General features: G+C 52.1%; 7 protein-coding genes across 7 annotated transcripts; 4 read left to right on the top strand and 3 right to left on the bottom strand.

Moving 5' to 3' along the window:
* Positions 1-123: 123 nt before the first annotated feature.
* BP01DRAFT_421736 (putative carboxylesterase) lies at positions 124-2,498 on the bottom strand. The gene is made up of 4 exons (XM_025579524.1): positions 1,950-2,498; positions 1,812-1,835; positions 1,479-1,757; positions 124-1,383 (listed from the first exon to the last, which is right to left on the bottom strand). Exons 1-4 carry the CDS (start codon positions 2,278-2,280, stop codon positions 263-265), a joined length of 1,755 nt encoding a protein of 584 aa, XP_025433410.1. The 5' UTR covers positions 2,281-2,498; the 3' UTR covers positions 124-262.
* A 606-nt stretch (positions 2,499-3,104) lies between these two features.
* Positions 3,105-4,125, top strand: BP01DRAFT_354621 (uncharacterized protein). The gene is made up of 3 exons (XM_025574481.1): positions 3,105-3,188; positions 3,419-3,655; positions 3,790-4,125. Exons 2-3 carry the CDS (start codon positions 3,476-3,478, stop codon positions 4,036-4,038), a joined length of 429 nt encoding a protein of 142 aa, XP_025433409.1. The 5' UTR covers positions 3,105-3,188; positions 3,419-3,475; the 3' UTR covers positions 4,039-4,125.
* Positions 4,126-5,012: 887 nt separating this feature from the next.
* On the bottom strand, positions 5,013-5,949 carry BP01DRAFT_354618 (60S ribosomal protein uL5). Its single transcript, XM_025574480.1, has 3 exons — positions 5,827-5,949; positions 5,454-5,703; positions 5,013-5,346 (listed from the first exon to the last, which is right to left on the bottom strand). Exons 1-3 carry the CDS (start codon positions 5,942-5,944, stop codon positions 5,220-5,222), a joined length of 495 nt encoding a protein of 164 aa, XP_025433408.1. The 5' UTR covers positions 5,945-5,949; the 3' UTR covers positions 5,013-5,219.
* A 349-nt stretch (positions 5,950-6,298) lies between these two features.
* Positions 6,299-7,807, top strand: BP01DRAFT_354616 (small nuclear ribonucleoprotein-associated protein). The gene is made up of 6 exons (XM_025574479.1): positions 6,299-6,516; positions 6,606-6,614; positions 6,681-6,752; positions 6,824-7,247; positions 7,303-7,347; positions 7,409-7,807. Exons 1-6 carry the CDS (start codon positions 6,493-6,495, stop codon positions 7,489-7,491), a joined length of 657 nt encoding a protein of 218 aa, XP_025433407.1. The 5' UTR covers positions 6,299-6,492; the 3' UTR covers positions 7,492-7,807.
* A 187-nt stretch (positions 7,808-7,994) lies between these two features.
* Positions 7,995-9,242, top strand: BP01DRAFT_354614 (pyruvate transporter MPC1). Its single transcript, XM_025574478.1, has 4 exons — positions 7,995-8,144; positions 8,352-8,424; positions 8,589-8,747; positions 8,844-9,242. The coding sequence occupies exons 1-4, from the start codon at positions 8,072-8,074 to the stop codon at positions 8,914-8,916; spliced, it is 378 nt and encodes a 125-aa protein (XP_025433406.1). The 5' UTR covers positions 7,995-8,071; the 3' UTR covers positions 8,917-9,242.
* Positions 9,243-9,376: 134 nt separating this feature from the next.
* Positions 9,377-12,367, bottom strand: BP01DRAFT_314531 (putative amino acid transporter). The gene is made up of 2 exons (XM_025572537.1): positions 9,895-12,367; positions 9,377-9,829 (listed from the first exon to the last, which is right to left on the bottom strand). The coding sequence occupies exons 1-2, from the start codon at positions 11,959-11,961 to the stop codon at positions 9,665-9,667; spliced, it is 2,232 nt and encodes a 743-aa protein (XP_025433405.1). The 5' UTR covers positions 11,962-12,367; the 3' UTR covers positions 9,377-9,664.
* Positions 12,368-12,632: 265 nt separating this feature from the next.
* Positions 12,633-16,995, top strand: BP01DRAFT_314529 (putative cation chloride cotransporter). Its single transcript, XM_025572536.1, has 4 exons — positions 12,633-13,362; positions 13,416-14,007; positions 14,057-14,222; positions 14,275-16,995. The coding sequence occupies exons 1-4, from the start codon at positions 12,825-12,827 to the stop codon at positions 16,819-16,821; spliced, it is 3,843 nt and encodes a 1,280-aa protein (XP_025433404.1). The 5' UTR covers positions 12,633-12,824; the 3' UTR covers positions 16,822-16,995.
* The last annotated feature ends 80 nt before the right edge of the window (positions 16,996-17,075 follow it).

Here is a 17,075-nt window from a genome sequence, read left to right as displayed (position 1 = left end):
ATCAAGTTCGTTCTGAACATGACAGTGTGATTCCAGACCTATTCTCAATCATACAAATGAAGTAGAGTGCACATGAGGCATAGTTAGTTCTGAAATGAGCTAGGTTTCTCACGTTCTAAAACTCCCGCCAATAGATTCACGTAAGTATGCACATAACATCATTCAAAACACGCTCAAATCCGTGGCACCTATCCAGAGGGCCATATATACCGAATAATCTCTCCAGTACCCAAAGGTGGGGAGATGGGCTGGAATCACCAAGCTATAGTCTGGCAACCGAAGCACTGTCCGGCTCGCCGATCTCCCGCAGGGCCTTCCAGACCCTCATTGCTTCATCCCAGAAGACATCTTCCTTGATCTGGACGGAGCCATCGGGCATCAGGGTCCGTAGCTGCTTATGGCCCTTGGTGCCCCACTGCAGCCCCCGGTCACCATGGACGAACTTTTTCAGGGGCTCGACCAACGCGGTCCAGACCACCGATTTCTCCTCGCGCTCGAGCCGCTCCCCGTTACCCCAGAACCAGATATACTGATCGGTGGCGTGGGTCACGCCCCAACTGGGAGGAATGGACTTATCGGCGCACTTGAGTCGATACTCGATGCGGTACCGATAGACTAGGTTCTCATCGTCTTCTTGACCATGTCCATGACTGTCGTCGGTGTGACAGCTGCCGGAGGTCGGTGGTGTCGTTCCCGCCACCGCTCCGCCTGTGGCAGTTACCGCTGGGGGCCGCCCCTGCACCGCTGCCGCCGTCATCGGGGCCGTCAACGCATCCACTAACCCCCTCTGCATCTTATGCACCTGCATATCGGCATAGACCCGGCCAAAGGCATCGGTGCGCCAGTTCTCGACCCCGGGGGGCAGCTCCCCAGTGGGGTAGTACAATTTCAGCAGGGTCTCCACCAAGGGCTGCGGGTACTCGGCGAGCAACCGGTCCCGCAGGGCGGGGAGAGAGTCCTCCCGGGGCGGGAACCAGGTGGCGTACAGGTTGCGTTCGTCGCGGCACTCGCCGCAGAGGATGCGGATGTCGCGCGCGCGAATGCGGCGGGCCAGCGTGCCATCGTCCAGGGAGGCGAAGAGGTTCGAGCGGATGAAGGTGCCGTCGGTGGTGGGGCGGAATTGGTTGTGGGCGGGCAGGGACATGGCGGCTTGGAGGAGGTGTTGGGCCGGGAGGGCGCGCAGGCGCCGGAGTTTCTCGTCCGGAGCCAGGGTGAGGGGGATGGAGAGGTGGGTGAGGAGTTCGGTGAACTGGGTTTGGGCGGTGGTGGGTAGTTTAGGCTGCGCGACGGGGCTGTTGGACCAGATACAGACGCGTTTGATAATGGATTGGTCGGGTGGGAGGGTGAGGTCGTGGGTGAGTTGGTAGAAGGTTGAGTAGGCGCCTGTGTGCCATCTGTGTTTAGTGTGTGTGTGTTTGTGTTGTTGATTGAGGGTCTGAGGGGAGGGAACGGTATGAGGGGCTATGAGGAAGCTGTACCTGCTGAGTATCCTGCTACTGTGATCTCCGAGGCATTGCCCCCGAAGAGATGGATGTGATCTCGTGTCCATTCAAGGGCCAGGCGTTGGTCCCAGAAGCCGTGGTTGCCGACATTTTCATTCACAGCGGCTGCGTCTTGCTCCAGCTCGGAGGAATAGAGGAAACCGAACACATTCAGGCGGTAGGCTGGTAGGATGACAATGGCGTCCAATTGGGCGTCGCCCAGAAGAGCGGCGGCGGAAAATGCATTGGGGTCGCCGAACTGGAGGAAACCGCCGTCTTGGGATGTTTAGATTTGGTGGCACTCGAAGGGAATAATTGGAGTTGACTTACGGATGAAGAAGAGGACGGGCCAGCCTGCTCGCGGTCGAAGATTAGAGAAGCACTATTCACAGCATATATTGACACAGACGGCAGTCATCAATAGAAATGGGGTCTATTGCCGTGTTGAGACAGAAAGATGATACATACCGTTCTTGGGCGCATCTCCGATAGGAATCCATATATTGCACTGGAAACAGTCCTCCGTCCAGCTCTCCTCCGAGACCGCATCCAAGAAGCGAGGCTGCGGGCAGATCCCTGTACGTCCGTCTCCAGGTCCAGGTTGCTCTTTGGAGCCGTACGAGTAAGAAGGGGACAGCTTTCGAGCCATGCGCCAGCGTTCCGGGGGTGGGTGGGCATAGCGAACCCCGCCGAAGTAGTGGCAGAAGGGTTTCTTGGTGGCTTTTTCATGAAGGGTCACGCCTTGAATATAGCCGTGTTGGCCGAGGGATTGAAGGCAGGGTTGTTTGGTGTATTCCATGGTGGCTAGTATTGCTCAACGCGGTAGATCAATGATTGTAGACAACTTAGGTGAATCGGTCTGGGCTATATAAACAATGGCATCGACGGGTTTGACCGAGGAGCTGATAAGTAGCTCATCGAGATAGTTGACAAGGTCAATTGTTCGATTGGTAGACGAGCCGACAACCAGGTGGGGAAATGAGATGATTGGCAGTAGAAAGCACGAGGTCGGCAAAGGAGGTTGAATGATAAGGAGCAAGATGTTTTGATTGAGGGGAAGATGCGGAGAAGGAAAGGAAGCCATTCCGCTTCGGCCTCAACTTCTAGACTCCGAAAGATTGTTTGGTGGCCTGAGGCAACAAGGCCGTCACTACTTTCCCCGGATTCTCCTCTTTCGGGGCTTTTGGCAAGCGGCAGGATGCATGCTGATACATCCTCCTCCATGCAGAGTAACTACAACTTGTATGACAAGAGGACATCCGTCATCCTTTCGAATCAACGAGACAGTCTCTCGTTATCTCATGTGCTCGATCGACCTTTCGATTAACTTTGGTTTGGATCGACAGCTCCCCGCATACGTCCGTGCTGATCCGGTGACTGTGAGGCACTGGAGCATCCATGGATGAATGATGATGATTCATGGCCATTCATCCAACGCCCCCGTTATTGGCTCACAGGCCCAGACTCGTACTTTTGCCCCCCTTCTCAATGGAGAGCTTGTGGTTCTGATGCATCATCATTTTCCGGGGTTGTTTCACAGTCCTGGCTGCACCCCCTCTTTCACCCCCTCCTGAGAGGTATATTACCTGCTGCTCAGTCGTTCCATGTGCTCCAAGTAACTACCAACCATCTACAGAACTAAGTATACTTCCTTCACAAATCAACCCCAAATCCACAAAACCAGTCCACACGAGTATCTGAACTCTGGTAAGTGGTCTTTAGCTTTAGGATCGCGAACTCTTCCTACCAAGTTATTTCGTTGTGTCCTGCCATCAAGATGACGCTGAGACTGTCCATGTCCTGGAAGAAAGTATCATGTAACTCTGTTTCACCGGCTAGCTGCTTCTTGCCTTCAACCTGTCGCACTCACCCTGGTCCATCAATCCCCATTCTTTGCCCTTTTCTCAATTCTATGCTTCAACTCACGAAGTGAGCAGTTGACACTGCATCTTCGCTCTACCATCCTGCTTTATCCCCAATCGCACACCTGAACCATGAGCAACGATCAGCCGCAGTCTCCCCGTCACTGGCACGGAGACATCGGGAAGCGGTACGAGCATCAAAACGTCTGGGTCCGCGGTGGGCAGTCTGCCCCCTATTTCCGCCGGCCCTCGGTGCCAGGCGGATCGGTGTACACCACTGCGACCGGACCGGAGATGACTACCGATAGACGTGTATGTCCTCGCCTGATTCATCGCTGTGATCCCTGTATCATGCCCCGTTGCCAGCACAGGTCGTTCATGCGTGGAATCAAAGACATAGCCAGCGAAGCACACAACATATCTCGAGATACTGATACCTCGAACAGGGCTCTGACTCCTCTGATATGTCTTCAAACTCCAACAACATGGCCAGCAGCCCGCCCACAGCACGGGACAGGCGACGCTCCAGTGGCCAGAACTCGTCTCTGTTCGAGAACCTGACTGCTCAGAAGCGCAACTCGGCCGACCCAAACTTCGCATCACGCCGTGAGAGCTACACCGAACAGTCCCCATCGGGTGGGATGTTCTCCAAGTGGTGGGATGGATACACTCGGGGAACTAACCAGAGGAATTGATCATGAGTATCAGCTTCTGCTCCGTATAAGGTGATATTGTGTATTTGCTGTCATGTCTTTTTCTGTGCGTCGGTTATGTATCGGCGGAGAAAAAGGAACGCCTTCAATGTTCCGATTGTATGGAAGCACAACGTCTTGACGAGCTGGTCCGGTTTTATGTCAATTATGCATCGCGGTCATATAGTAAAATCAGGGAATTAGTGCCTGACTCAAGTGATTTTGGTGACACTTTAGTTCTTTACCGTAGACCAGGCAACAGCTTGAAGATCGACAAACACAATCATCAGTACCCCAGTGAATCACGAAGTGTAAGAGCCACCTTCCTCTTACTAGGTGGAATAGGATCGTAGACCTAACCCCAAGAGCGCAAGGCTAAATCAGATCGACCATGACATGAGTTTAACCATCGAGTCAAGGGCGTTTTGGGACTAGTGCTGTCCGGGGTAAATGAATCTAAAGGCAAGACAGTGTGGGTTATCTGCTTAGGTCTACAGTGGACTACTCTACGGTCAGACTACGGCCCGACTGGGAACATAGAACCGGGCCACACTTTGCCCGTGCCTCTAGCACCAACCTGAGAAGAGTGACAGTCCAGAGACCTCGCCAAAGCGAGGATACCCCAGAACGAGGGAGAGAGGAGAGACTGACCCGAATCATCTGGATGAGCACAAGGTTCATTCCAGATGAGACGAAGCCATAGGCCAAGATGCACACCATGAGACCATCATCCCGGATAAGTCCAGGAGGCATCCGACAACAAAGAGCTTTCCAACCGAGGTTGGAAGCATCATTGCCGTCATGAGATAGAACTTTTCAATCAATGGTTATGCGGAAAATCATTCACCCTTTGTGAAAGCCTTCATTGAAGAGAAAAGCGGTAGGTTTGGGGTTGAGGAAAATTGGGGGGAATTTCATATCTCTAACACGCCTAACCTCATTGCCGTGATAGAAACAATGTCTCAGAGCAGAGCGACAAAAAAAAAGTTGGAAAGAAAAACGCCTGCCTCTTTTCTGTCCATTTCTTTTCGTTCGGTCCGGATTTTTCGGGGTTCCTTTCCGTCATTAAGCATGCAGCCCTTTCGAATTGTTTTCCTTTTCCCTCTTCCCGTCATTGAAGACTTTCATAGGGGAGAAGAAAATCAATGGTTTTTCTTTCTTTTTTTAGAGAAAAAAAAAGGCATTTACCGGACGATACCGTCGAAGCGGTTCTTGAACCACTTGATGGTCTCGTTCTGGTTGATGCGGTGCTGGGAACCGATTCTGGCCTTGCAGCGGCGGCGCTTGGCAACACGCTCACCGGGGCGGGTCCTAGTGGAATTCCAATGTCAGTTCCTTACGAACTTCCTTTCTTGTCGAATCGTTGACGAGTATCGGTGGGATTTTGTGATGATGCAGAAGGTCCGAGGGCTACTCACATGCAGCAGTAGAAGTCCATGCCGTAGATACCGATGCCGGGGTCGTACTTGATACCAAGATCGATGTGCTCGGAGATACCGAAACCGAAGTTACCGGTCTCGGAGAAGTTGCGCTTGCGGAGCTCGTACTCCTTGACCTTGAGGCCACGCTCAAGAATCTCCTCAGCCTTGGGGCCACGGACGGTGACGTGGACGGAGATCTTCTCGTTACGGCGGATACCGAAGGTACGGACGGTGTAACGGGCCTTGCCTGTAGGTTGAAAGATGTTCCATCAGCCCAATTTGTCCTTCTGATTTCTCCTTCTCTTTTCCTTGCGGACTTCTTGTCGTGCTGTCGTTCTTCATCCATCGTAATAGGATCTGGCGTTCTTACTGTAGACCGGAGTCTGACCGCTCAGCTGCTCGAGCACCTTGGCAGCGCGGGTAAGTCTGTCACCAGACTCGCCGACAGAGATGTTGAGCACGAGCTTCTGGATGCGCAGCTCGCGCATAGGGTTGGCGCTCTTGTCCTTTCCTTCCGACTGCATGGCGAGAAAAAATATGTTAGAAAACCTTTCTTCTTTGGAGACAATTTTGCGATGGAAAAAATTTCGAGATGTAAAATCTCGAGATGCTGGATATTCAAATGCTGGATAATGAGCTGGTTGGAGGAACACCTACCATGGCGACTGCTTTTGGCGTGAACTGGTCGACTGGTTGAGTGAAAGAGAGACAAGATCGAAAAGTGTGGAAAAGGGAAGTGTGTGGGTTGGCCGTGTGGGAAGCGAGAAGCCCTTAGTGGCTTGGCATCGACCGTCCGGCGCCAAGACCGCAAGAGCCGCGCTTTCATGGAACCTCAAGGCCAGCTCGGGTCGAAAGCTCATGTCAAGTTAGCCCCGACTTCGAGTTTCTGCTTGCGCGCTTGCTGTCTCCCCCGGATCACGGAGTGAAGATCTTAAGAACAAGAGGCAACTCTTTCTTCTTAGCCCTCCCTGACTCCCAGCTTCCATTCTTTGAATCCCAATCTCAAGTCGCATCCGTGCGCAAAACATAGCCTAACATGGCCAACAAGCAAGGCAAGATGGTATGCTGCGTCACTCCCCCTCCCTTCTCCCCGCGAGAGGATTGAAGTATATCCTGGAATTCACTGAGCTAACTGTTCTTCTTTCTTAGCAAAACCTCGTGAGTACCCAAAGACGCTGCCGATGCTTGGTGGTCGCCGTGTTCCAAATCTAACTTTCGATGCAGATCAACTATCGGATGAGAGTTACTCTGAACGATGGTCGACAGATGACGGGACAGATGCTCGCTTTCGATAAGGTACTTACTCGCTTTCATACCGTTGCGAATCCAGCTTGCGTGGCTGGATGTAGGCTGATATCTTCGCGCAGCACATGAACCTCGTCCTCGCCGACACAGAAGAATTCCGTCGCGTCAAGCGGAAGTCCAAGCCTGCTGCCGGATCGACCACTGCGAGCCTTGTCGAAGCCGAAGAGAAGCGGACGCTCGGTCTGACTATTGTCCGTGGTACTCACGTCGTCTCTTGCTCCGTTGATGGTCCCCCGCCTGCCGACCCCTCCGCACGTCTTGGAACAACCGTTCCTGGTGCTGCTGCCGCGGCGGCTACCCTCGCTGCTGGCCCTGGCATTAGCAAACCCGCTGGACGTGGTCTGCCAGTCGGACTTGGAGGTCCTGCCGCTGGTGTCGGTGGACCGCCCCCTCCCCCTGGTGGTTTTCCCGGCTTCCCCCCGGGTGGCTTCCCTGGCGCACCGCCTCCGGGCTTCGCTGGTCGCGGAGGACCTGCTGGAGGACCTCGTAAGAGTGGCATTTCCTGATGATTGATGGTTTGGCTCACTAATTGTTACTATAGCCGGCTTCGCTCCCCCTCCTGGATTCGCGCCTCAAGGTGCTCCTCGTAAGTTGCTTCTATGTCCTACGTCCATGTAACACATTGGCTGACATCAATCCTGCTGCAGCGGGCGCTTTCCAACCTCCTCCGGGTTTCCAGCCTCCGGGTCAGGGCCGGGGTTATCCTCCTCCCGGATTTGGCGGGCGGTGATTTGGTACTAGGTGGCGTGACATGATAGCTTACCATCTGGCTATGGCTTCGATCATGGCGGATATGAGTTTGATATTGAGCATAAGGCTTAGAAATCTCGCTCTCGGTTGTTGGCCGAAGGAAGCTCCAACCACCCAAAGCACAGCAACCCAATTTTTTATTATCAGGCAAAGGCGTTTCGGCGTGTGCGGATGCTCCTCAGATAAGAAAAGGTCGACCAAAAACAACAAGGCTACGATCGGCGGAAGCAATGTTAGAATTTCTTCCAGCAAGCAAGCACTGTACTATTCTATCATAATGAAAACCCAGAGCTTCAGATTCTTCATTCTGTTGAACATGATTTTCGTAACTAAACTACTGCAGGTTTATATGTACGCATGTAAGAAAAGCCCCGTAGACCGGAGTCAATCAACTCCGGCAACTAGCAAACACGTGACCCCATCCGAGCCTCTCCGCCCGGCGAACGGCGCCGTGACGGGGAAAGCAGCAAAGCAACTCGCTCTCTCTGCCTTCTCTATCGTCCCTCTCATCTCTTCAGCGTCACTCTCCTCCCCGTGCTTCCTTCCCCTCTCCGCTCACAATGGCTGCTGCAATCAAGGCAATTAACGCCAAGATCCGTTCCAACAAGGTTCTGGACTATGTTTGCTCTACACGTGCGTGATGCTCTCCAGCTCCCTTCCCCGTGCCCTGACCGAGATCGGCCGGCAATGAAGTCCTGCAGGGAGACAAACAGAGAGACGACGAACGGGCTCGTCTCCGACCTGCAACAGACCTATCGCCGGAAGATGGCATCATATATCGTCGAGTGTTCTCCTACAATGCCATTAAATAGTCAATTGACTTCTTTAATTGTCATCTAGATTTCTGGGGCCCTGCTTCCAACTTCGGTATCCCCATCGCCGCTGTCATGGACACCCAGAAGGACCCCGAGATGTACGTTCACAGCTAATACCTCGCCTCCCCTTTAACATTCATCTTCCGTTCCGACCTAAGCAGTGGGGTAAAACGAGAGAACATCCACCAATTCCAAAGCAGCCGAAACCAAATAAACAAAACCCACTTGGAACCATAAAGCTGACAGCTTTCGTCCTCTCTAGCATCTCCGGTCAAATGACTGGCGCCCTCGTCATCTACTCCGGTACCTTCATGCGTTACGCGCTCGCCGTCTCCCCCAAGAACTACCTCCTGTTCGCCTGCCACGCCATCAACTTCTCCGCCCAGCTGACCCAAGGTTACCGCTACCTGAGCTACTGGAAGTAGGTGTTTTCTCGCACTCTATCTGTGTTTTTTGTTTTTCCTCGCAAGAATTTAAACATGAAAAAGACAAGCTGACTTTCAATTCTTCCAATCAGCTGGGGCGGCCGCGAAGCCAAGCTCGCCCAGGCTGCTCAGCAGGGCAAGGAGGCCACCGAAGCCGGCCAATAGACCAGGAAAATCCCCCCCCAATCCATCTCCATTCTATCAATCCTGGGTCCTCTTCCTGTTTCTCTTCTACAACCCTAATCCCTATCTCTCTGGGCGCTTGTCTTCTTGACCGCTTGCGCGCGGGTGTTGTCTCAATCTGTACGATTTCGCAGCAAGGGGGAGGGGAGGAAGGGAGGGTGTTTTTGATTTCCTTCCTTTCTCTTGGTAAGGAGGGTCTTCTGATTGTGGTCTGGTTCCTTTCGGCTCTCCGCTTCGTTACCTTGCAGGTTTGTGCATGGCGGGTGCCTTCGTGTATATAGCTCTTTTTTTGCTCCCTTCGTACTAGAATTTGAAAATGATTCGGTTCGGATCCTTTTCGTCTTTTTGCGACTTCTATGTTGTAGTTGAAGTCTGGCTTCGACGATGCCTACGCAGGGTTCTCGTTTAACACGGGCAGATTGAGAATCGCGGTGTATAGTTTGTAAATTGACAATCTCGTCTAGAGTCTATACCAAACATAGCCAGAAGCCCATGCAATGGATCAAGCAACAAGGGAAGAGCTGGCTGGAGCTTTAAGCAATGATCCTGTAACCAAGCGCAAATGACAAGCAAGCAGGAAAGCAAATAATAGAACAGGCAGAGGTATATATCCTGTATGGAAAAGCAGACATTGAAGCGGCATCACAGTGTCCATCATACACGTACTGGACTGTCCAGTAGAGAGAGACTGAAGTGGATCAAACGTTATGTTGTGCAACGACTATATAGTCTAGGAGTCGCAGTATCCTGGAGGCTTGACGTCACCGCCATTGATCCAGTTACTGAGCGTCAACGAAGTCGTGTACAGGCAGCTGAGAACGCCGAAAACGGCCAACGCGATATCGGCGATTTGCTGTCTGCGAGACTGGGCGCAGGCTTTGAGGTGCAACAGAGGCTGTTGGTTATATGTCGTCAGTGCTGAGAAACGATGAGAGAAGGAGACGAGGATCGAGAACTTACCGGATATACATAGATCAAAGGAACACAAGCAAAACTGCCAACAAGCGAAACAAACTTGTCAAGATCTTCGGCGCCGCCCCAGGCGACGAAAGCGCAGATCATGACAAGGAAAAAGCGGAAACAGTTCTTCTTCCACTTGATCCAGGGATTGTACTTTCCGCTGCGTGTGAACAACTCGTTTTCCATGATACGAATGGCAGGGAAGAGTTGAAGAGGAGTGCTGAGGAGAATGGCCAAGGAGTAGAGGAATTGCACTGCGTTCACAAACTTGTCATCCTGCGGTAGGTTGAGGATGACAACGGTCTTGGTTGCGGATCCATAGGCCGCATAGCTGACTGCGCCAGCTGCAAGGAACACAACCGTGATAATAACCATCACGCCAGCCAAGACACCAGGGAAGCGATGAGGTTCCTTCATAGATTCCTGGATGGGGATAATCAAGCCAATTCCCTCATAAGTGAAGATAGCTGTTCCGATAAACAAAGTCCATGTCGACGGGTTGAAGGAGATGATATCGGAGATACCACCCTGGTTCGAGATGGTCAGGAAATCATAATAGAAGAGATAGATCAGGCCAAGCAGAATGAAAAGATCGGCTATCAGTGCGGTGAAACCCAGTTTACTGATGTCGCGGATCAACGAAAGAGGTAGGAAGATAACCAGCTGAAGCAATACCATGAATTTGATGTCGATGAAGGACTTGCAGTTGCTCACAGCGAGGACGAAGGCTTGGAGATTCTCCGCGGTAAACACAATATACGCCGACACGAAGCCCAATTGACTGAGGACAATAGAGCCAAGGATAATGCGCCGCATATGTTTGCCATAGAGATGGCCACCGATATCACCAAAAGAGCCGTCGACCTTCAACCGCGTGTTGACCAGCAGGATGAAACAGTAAAAACTGAGAAGTGACACTGCAAGTAGAACCATACTACTGAACAGCATTCCTCCATTCAGAAAAGCTCTTGGGAGGAACAGGACACCCGTTCCGACAAAGGACTTAAGTAGGAGAAGAGCCGCTCCCGTCACGGTGTTGTTTCCAGTGCCTCCGCGCGCCTTGCGCTTCCTTCTACCAGCTGTATCCGGACGAAGCAGAGCCGAGTCTTCCCCGGGTTCTCTGCCTTCTACCTCGTCATAGGTATCGGACGAAAAGTACTCGTCAGGACCCAGGACCTCATCATCTTCTTCTAGCTCTTCACCCGCAAAGTGACCGTATAGGGTCAAGAATTCAAGAAAGCTGCTCGTCGGAAACTGAGGTTGGCTGACGGGCGCCTGCACGCCAGAATCCTCAGAGTCACCAGGGCCGACCGCTCTTCGCAGGTAGTCTCTGCGAAACCCTCCCGGCACGCGAATACTGTTTATATTCATTGTCTCGTCTTGAGGTAGAGGCCGATTATGGCTGAAGCTCCGGCTCCGCTGAGGTTTGCGCAAAGAGCCTCCAACTTCCGCGTCCTCCGCCCATCTGTAAACCTGGCGGGTTATGTCACCTCCCTGAAGCTGCAGGCTGGAAAACTCGTCATCCGCGTTGCTGGCCGCGTCGCCCGAGAGATAGTAATCACGACCTTCCCCATTCTGAGGTTGTACAAGATGTCGCTTGACGACTTCCGGATCTTCGTAAGGGCCCGCGGAATATACTGAGCCCTCGCGCCCATCAAAAGATCCATAGTTCGAGCGAGTGGGTTGGTTGAGCAGAGCCGGAGACGCTGCTTGTCTGGGAGGTGTTCCTACTCTTGCTGGCGGCGATTTACCCATGTAATCCTGAAGAGCTGAGGAAATCATCGAATGGCCCGGACCTGGTATGGAGGCGGGGTGATCGACTTTGCGATAATCCTCGATGGTGCTGCTCGCCGACTGCACGGGTACGGGCACCTGTCGGGAGGAGTAAGAATGATTGGAGGGAGAGGGGATCGGAGACGCCAGGCGGGCGATCGAAGCATGCCTCACCGAGGCGTCGGTTGCAGGGGACCTGGACCGCATTGCAGAGGTGGAAATTGGCGATGACGATCGAGGCCGTAGAGACGAAGAGCCCTCCCCGTTGTCGGATGCCTTTGGGGACAATGACATTTTGGCAGCTGGAACAGTGTCCTTGTGCAACGATCAAACCAACCCTGGAACAATCCCGAAAACAATTCGTCTATTTGAGTTTTCGGTAGTAAACCAAGATTAAGAAATAACCTGTCTGGAAGGAGGAGAAAGTAATGAGCAGAACGGAGAGGTTTGCGGAGGCAAAAATACAGAGTTAAGTGAGTGTAAGTGAGAGAGAGAGAGAGAGAGAGAGTGGAGTTAGTGATGAAGATCGAAAGAAAGACGGGGGATAAGTGCAAGCCACAGTCCATTCACCGCATTAGACCAACAGGGACACTAACTAGCTAAGCCTCCTGCGAGTTGACTTAGCTAGACTAATATTCAGGCTGGTTTCCGATGCAACCCCCCCAGAAATGACCTGTCCGAAACATGCGTTGAAATTGAATAGTTTACCACTGCAGTCGAGTAGTAAGTAGTAGTAGGACGAAGACGAGGCAATACGAGTTGTTGAAGCACAGACGATTTGCACTGTTTGTTTGTGGAGGACATGAGGTCATCGCCGCCCCCGATGATTTGGCGATAAGCTAAAGTTGCTTCAACACGCGATTGACATTCCATCCTCTCATTCCCCCCGTGCTCCCTCCCTCACCCCCAATCCAGAGATTTTACTGCTGTCGCGGTTGTCACATTACACTCCTCGTGACCGGGTCAGCAGTATTCTCCTTATCGCTACTGTCAATTTTTGACCTCTCCCTTCACTTTCAACTCCCCCCCCCCCAGACTTGACTATTACCCGGTTCCCACCTGGGCCCCCTCCACCCCCACATCCTCTAATTGATCAGTGGTTGCATGCAGCCCCCCAAGCGGACACACTCACACAAGGAGTGGAGGTGCTGGTATCGATGACTGACCAGCGGGTCGGCAATTCTTCGGACTCTCTGTCTCGACGGAGGCCCAATTTTTCCACGCGTACCGCTGAAGAAGATGTCTCCAGATTAGACCCTAGTGAATCGACCAAATTTTCACCAGAATCCAGTAGTAAGGTCTTTCTAGGGAAGGGGACGATTGAATCACCAGTTGCTGAGAATCATCGCTATGAACCGCTGAGCTCATCCACACATTCGCCTGAACGGCATCGTCACTCACTTCCCAACGATGTCTTCAGTAATGTCACTCAGTGGTGGAATGGGCAAGGCAGTGATGGAAAACATGATTTTCCCAGGGAGAGAATTCTTCCTCCGGCTCCAGCTACAGGTCCTTTCAGAGAGTCTGGCGTAGACCAGAAAGAGCGCGAGGCTCAGATTCGAGCTTCCGACAATTCTGATAAGTTGGGAACATTCTCGGGAGTTTTCGTACCGACGACGTTGAATGTCTTGAGTATTTTGATGTTTCTCAGGTTCGGGTTCATTCTCGGACAAGCTGGACTGCTGGGAATGCTCGGTAATGAATATGCATGCTGTTCTAGAGACCGCTGGTTGACTAACACAAACAAGGCCTGCTTTTCATCTCATACACCATCAATCTAGTGACGACCATGTCCCTTTCTGCCATCGCCACTAATGGCACAGTCCGTGGTGGTGGCGCATACTACCTGATCTCCCGCTCACTGGGACCCGAGTTCGGTGGCTCAATTGGCATTGTATTCTACCTTGGATACGTGCTGAACACTGGTATGAATGCAGTCGGTTTAGTGGATTGCTTCAGTCAAAATTTCGGCACAGAATCGGGTACCTGGGCCAATTTCCTCGAAGAGGGCTTCTGGTGGCAGTATCTATGGGGTACCATAATCCTAGTCCTATGTACGGGAATATGCTTGGCTGGGAGCTCTATCTTTTCAAGGGCCAGCAATGGGCTGCTGATTATCTTGCTTGTCGCAACCTTCAGCATACCATTGTCTGCCATTTTCATGAAACCTTTCAATATTCCCAAGATTGGGGTTGAATTCACAGGGTTTCGGCTACAGACACTGTTAGACAATCTCAAACCCAAGCTCACTAAGGGCGCGGCGGGCAGCCAACTTCCAGGACGCGAAAACTTTCAAGACCTATTTGGTATCTTGTTCCCTGCAACTGGTGGTATTTTTGCGTAGGTACGTCTCATATGACTATGGTGTACGAGACTAATACATCAACAGCGGTGCTAGTATGTCTGGAGACCTAAAGAATCCCAGCAAGTCCATCCCGAAGGGTACTCTGTATGGCCTGGGACTCACGTTCGTGACCTATACCTTGGTCATCGTCGCCATGGCTGCTTCTATAACACGAGAATCCTTTTACAGAAATGCTAATGTGGTACAAGTCGTAAGTAATCGAACTGATCGCCATGCATCAACATGTACTCACTGTTTGATAGGCTAATCTCTCAGGAGCTGTCATCCTTATGGGAGAATTTGCAACGAGTTTCTTCTCCTCATTGATGGGAGTTATAGGGTCGGCCAAGCTTCTTCAAGCGATTGCGCGAGACGGTCTGCTTCCAGGGCTCGGCATCTTTGGGCAAGGCACGAAAAAGGCTGATGAACCCGTCTATGCAATCATTATAACGTTCATAGTCGCGCAGGCCACAATGCTGTTCGACATTAACCAAATTGCTTCCTTTGTGACCATGACTTATCTCATGACATTCTTGGTAACGAATCTTGCCTGTTTCTTGTTGAAGATTGGGTCCGCCCCCAATTTTCGTCCCTCCTTCCATTACTTCAACTGGCAGACAGCAGCAACAGGTACCCTGGTCTGCGGCGCAAGCATGTTCTTCGTCGATGGCGTCTATGCTTCGGGATGTGTCGCAATACTGATGTTACTCTTCCTCCTGATCCACTACAGCTCACCGCCGAAGCCCTGGGGCGATGTGAGCCAGAGTTTGATTTACCACCAAGTCCGAAAGTACTTGCTTCGTCTTCGGCAAGAGCACGTCAAATTCTGGCGGCCTCAAATCTTACTCTTCGTGAACAGCCTAGAGGAACAGTCTCGGATGATTGCTTTCTGCAACTCTCTGAAAAAAGGGGGCTTATTTGTTCTAGGCCACGTTCTTGTCACGGACGACTTTTCCGCAGCCGTACCGGAAGCTCGGCGTCAACAAAGTGCATGGACCAAATTCGTTGAAAATTCTCGGGTCAAAGCTTTTGTGAACATCACAGTTGCCCCCACGCCCGAATGGGGCATTCGAAATGTAGCCTTGAGTGCCGGACTCGGTGGCATGCGGCCTAATATCGTGATTATCGACCAATTTCGCAAGGGCCGAGCTTTAGTGGAGAGGTTTCATTTCACGAACCGAAGAGACTCGGGACGCAAGGACTCAGGAGGCAGGCGCATCTCGCGCGAAGCACTCTCTACTACTGAAAGCTCGCCAGAGACATCAATGGCTTGCAGAAGCTATGTGACCATTTTAGAGGATCTTCTTTTCAGGTTGCGGATGAATGTCGCGGTGGCCAAAGGTTTTGAGGACCTCGAGCTGCCGGGTCCTCACGGACAGCATATGAAAAAGTATATTGATCTGTGGCCGATTCAGATGAGCGCAGAGCTCGGTGCGGACACAGAGAGCAAGAAAAATGTCTTGACTACGAATTTCGACACCTACACGCTGATCCTGCAATTGGGATGTATCCTCAACACCGTCCCGTCTTGGAAGAAGACATACAAACTGCGAGTAGCCGTATTCGTCGAATACGAGTCTGACGTTGAAGATGAGCGGGGTAGAGTTGAGGCGTTGCTGGAGAAGCTCAGAATTGAGGCAGAGGTTCTGGTGTTCTGGCTTGCATGTGGAGATCTGAAAACGTACCGCATCATTGTGAATGGCGAAATCACCCCAGAGACTGGAGATTATTCCGACCGTGTCCATGAAGCTCTCCAGGATGAAGATTGGTGGCAAGACATTCGACGAGCTCGTAGCGTTCATGGAGCCTTAGACCACTCCGAATCGAGCGATCTCATTCACTTGAGGGAGAGGATGTCTAGTTGGCCCGTCCAGAGTCCGGAGAGTATTCAACGGCCATCGCATCAGCTGGTTGGTGGATTGCGAAAGCTCATGCAGTCGTCGAAACGAAGACGATCGATATCCAGCTTCCGTGGTCTCGGAAACGTCAGTCTGGGCATGCAAACGCATCGCCTTCTTGATGCCCTCGTCGACTACGACATCTCCAGCGATTCCAGCACAAGTGACAGCAGCGACGAGGAGTTTGTCCCTTACCGAGATGATGTCGACTCTGATGAAGGAGAGGAGAATCATCAAGACTCCTCCCAGGGCCCCGACCAGAGCTCCCAGCAGCACATGCTCGGCTCCATCAAAGCCAAACAAAGAGCATCATCTGACTCTATTGCCCCCGACCAACCCGTCCCCTCGATCATCATGACCGCCGACACCGACACAGAGCCTGCAGAAACTCCACAAACCCCGCCATCACCCTCAACCGTCCTCGCGAGGCCCAAGCCCTCGCGGTCCCCCTCCAGCAACCGGTTCAGCTCCTCGCCTATCCCCGAAGCCCGTGTCAACACCGAAGAAGGTGCCGGCCCATCTATCATGTTCGCGCCCAGCGCCTCCCCGCCGCGCTCGACCTCTAACCACCGCCTTGAATCCATTTACACTCGTCGCTCATCCTCCGGGCCTTCAGCTGTACTCGCAGCGCGAGCGACATCAGCATCTGGGTATCCGCAGCAGGCATCAGTGCCCTTCTCGTTCAACGATCTCCCCAGCCGGGCGCAGCATCTGATCTTGAACGAGCTGATGGTGAGACATAGCGAGGATACGGCGGTGGTTTTCACGACGTTACCGTCGCCGTCTGAGGGGACGGCGCAAAGTGAGGCGGCGAGTGCGTCCTATCTGAGCGATTTAGAGATCTTCTGGCAAGGGCTACCGCCTTGTCTGTTGGTGCATAGCAACAGTATGACTGTGACGATGAATCTGTGAGGCTTGTATTCTCTCCAGTTTTGAAGTTGAACAAATACTGCTGCAAGAAAAGAGGAATACAAAGTGAAGAGAAAAAAAGAAAGAGAAGAAAAACGAAGACAGGGAGAGAGATGAGAAGACAGTCCGGTCAGATTATTAGGGCTATCGCAACTATCGCATGTATCATATAACGCGGCATTGATGTATATATCTGTAACAGAAATAAAGATACCATCCGCCATTTTAATCTTATTGATCCAAACTACATGCTCAGG

The sequence above is a fragment of the Aspergillus saccharolyticus genome, assembly GCF_003184585.1.
Source record: "Aspergillus saccharolyticus JOP 1030-1 unplaced genomic scaffold BP01scaffold_7, whole genome shotgun sequence".
In the NCBI taxonomy this organism is placed as follows: Eukaryota; Fungi; Ascomycota; class Eurotiomycetes; order Eurotiales; family Aspergillaceae; genus Aspergillus; species Aspergillus saccharolyticus.
The sequence above is the reverse complement of the archived record's forward strand: the minus strand, read 5'-3'. Positions and strand labels throughout refer to the sequence as shown.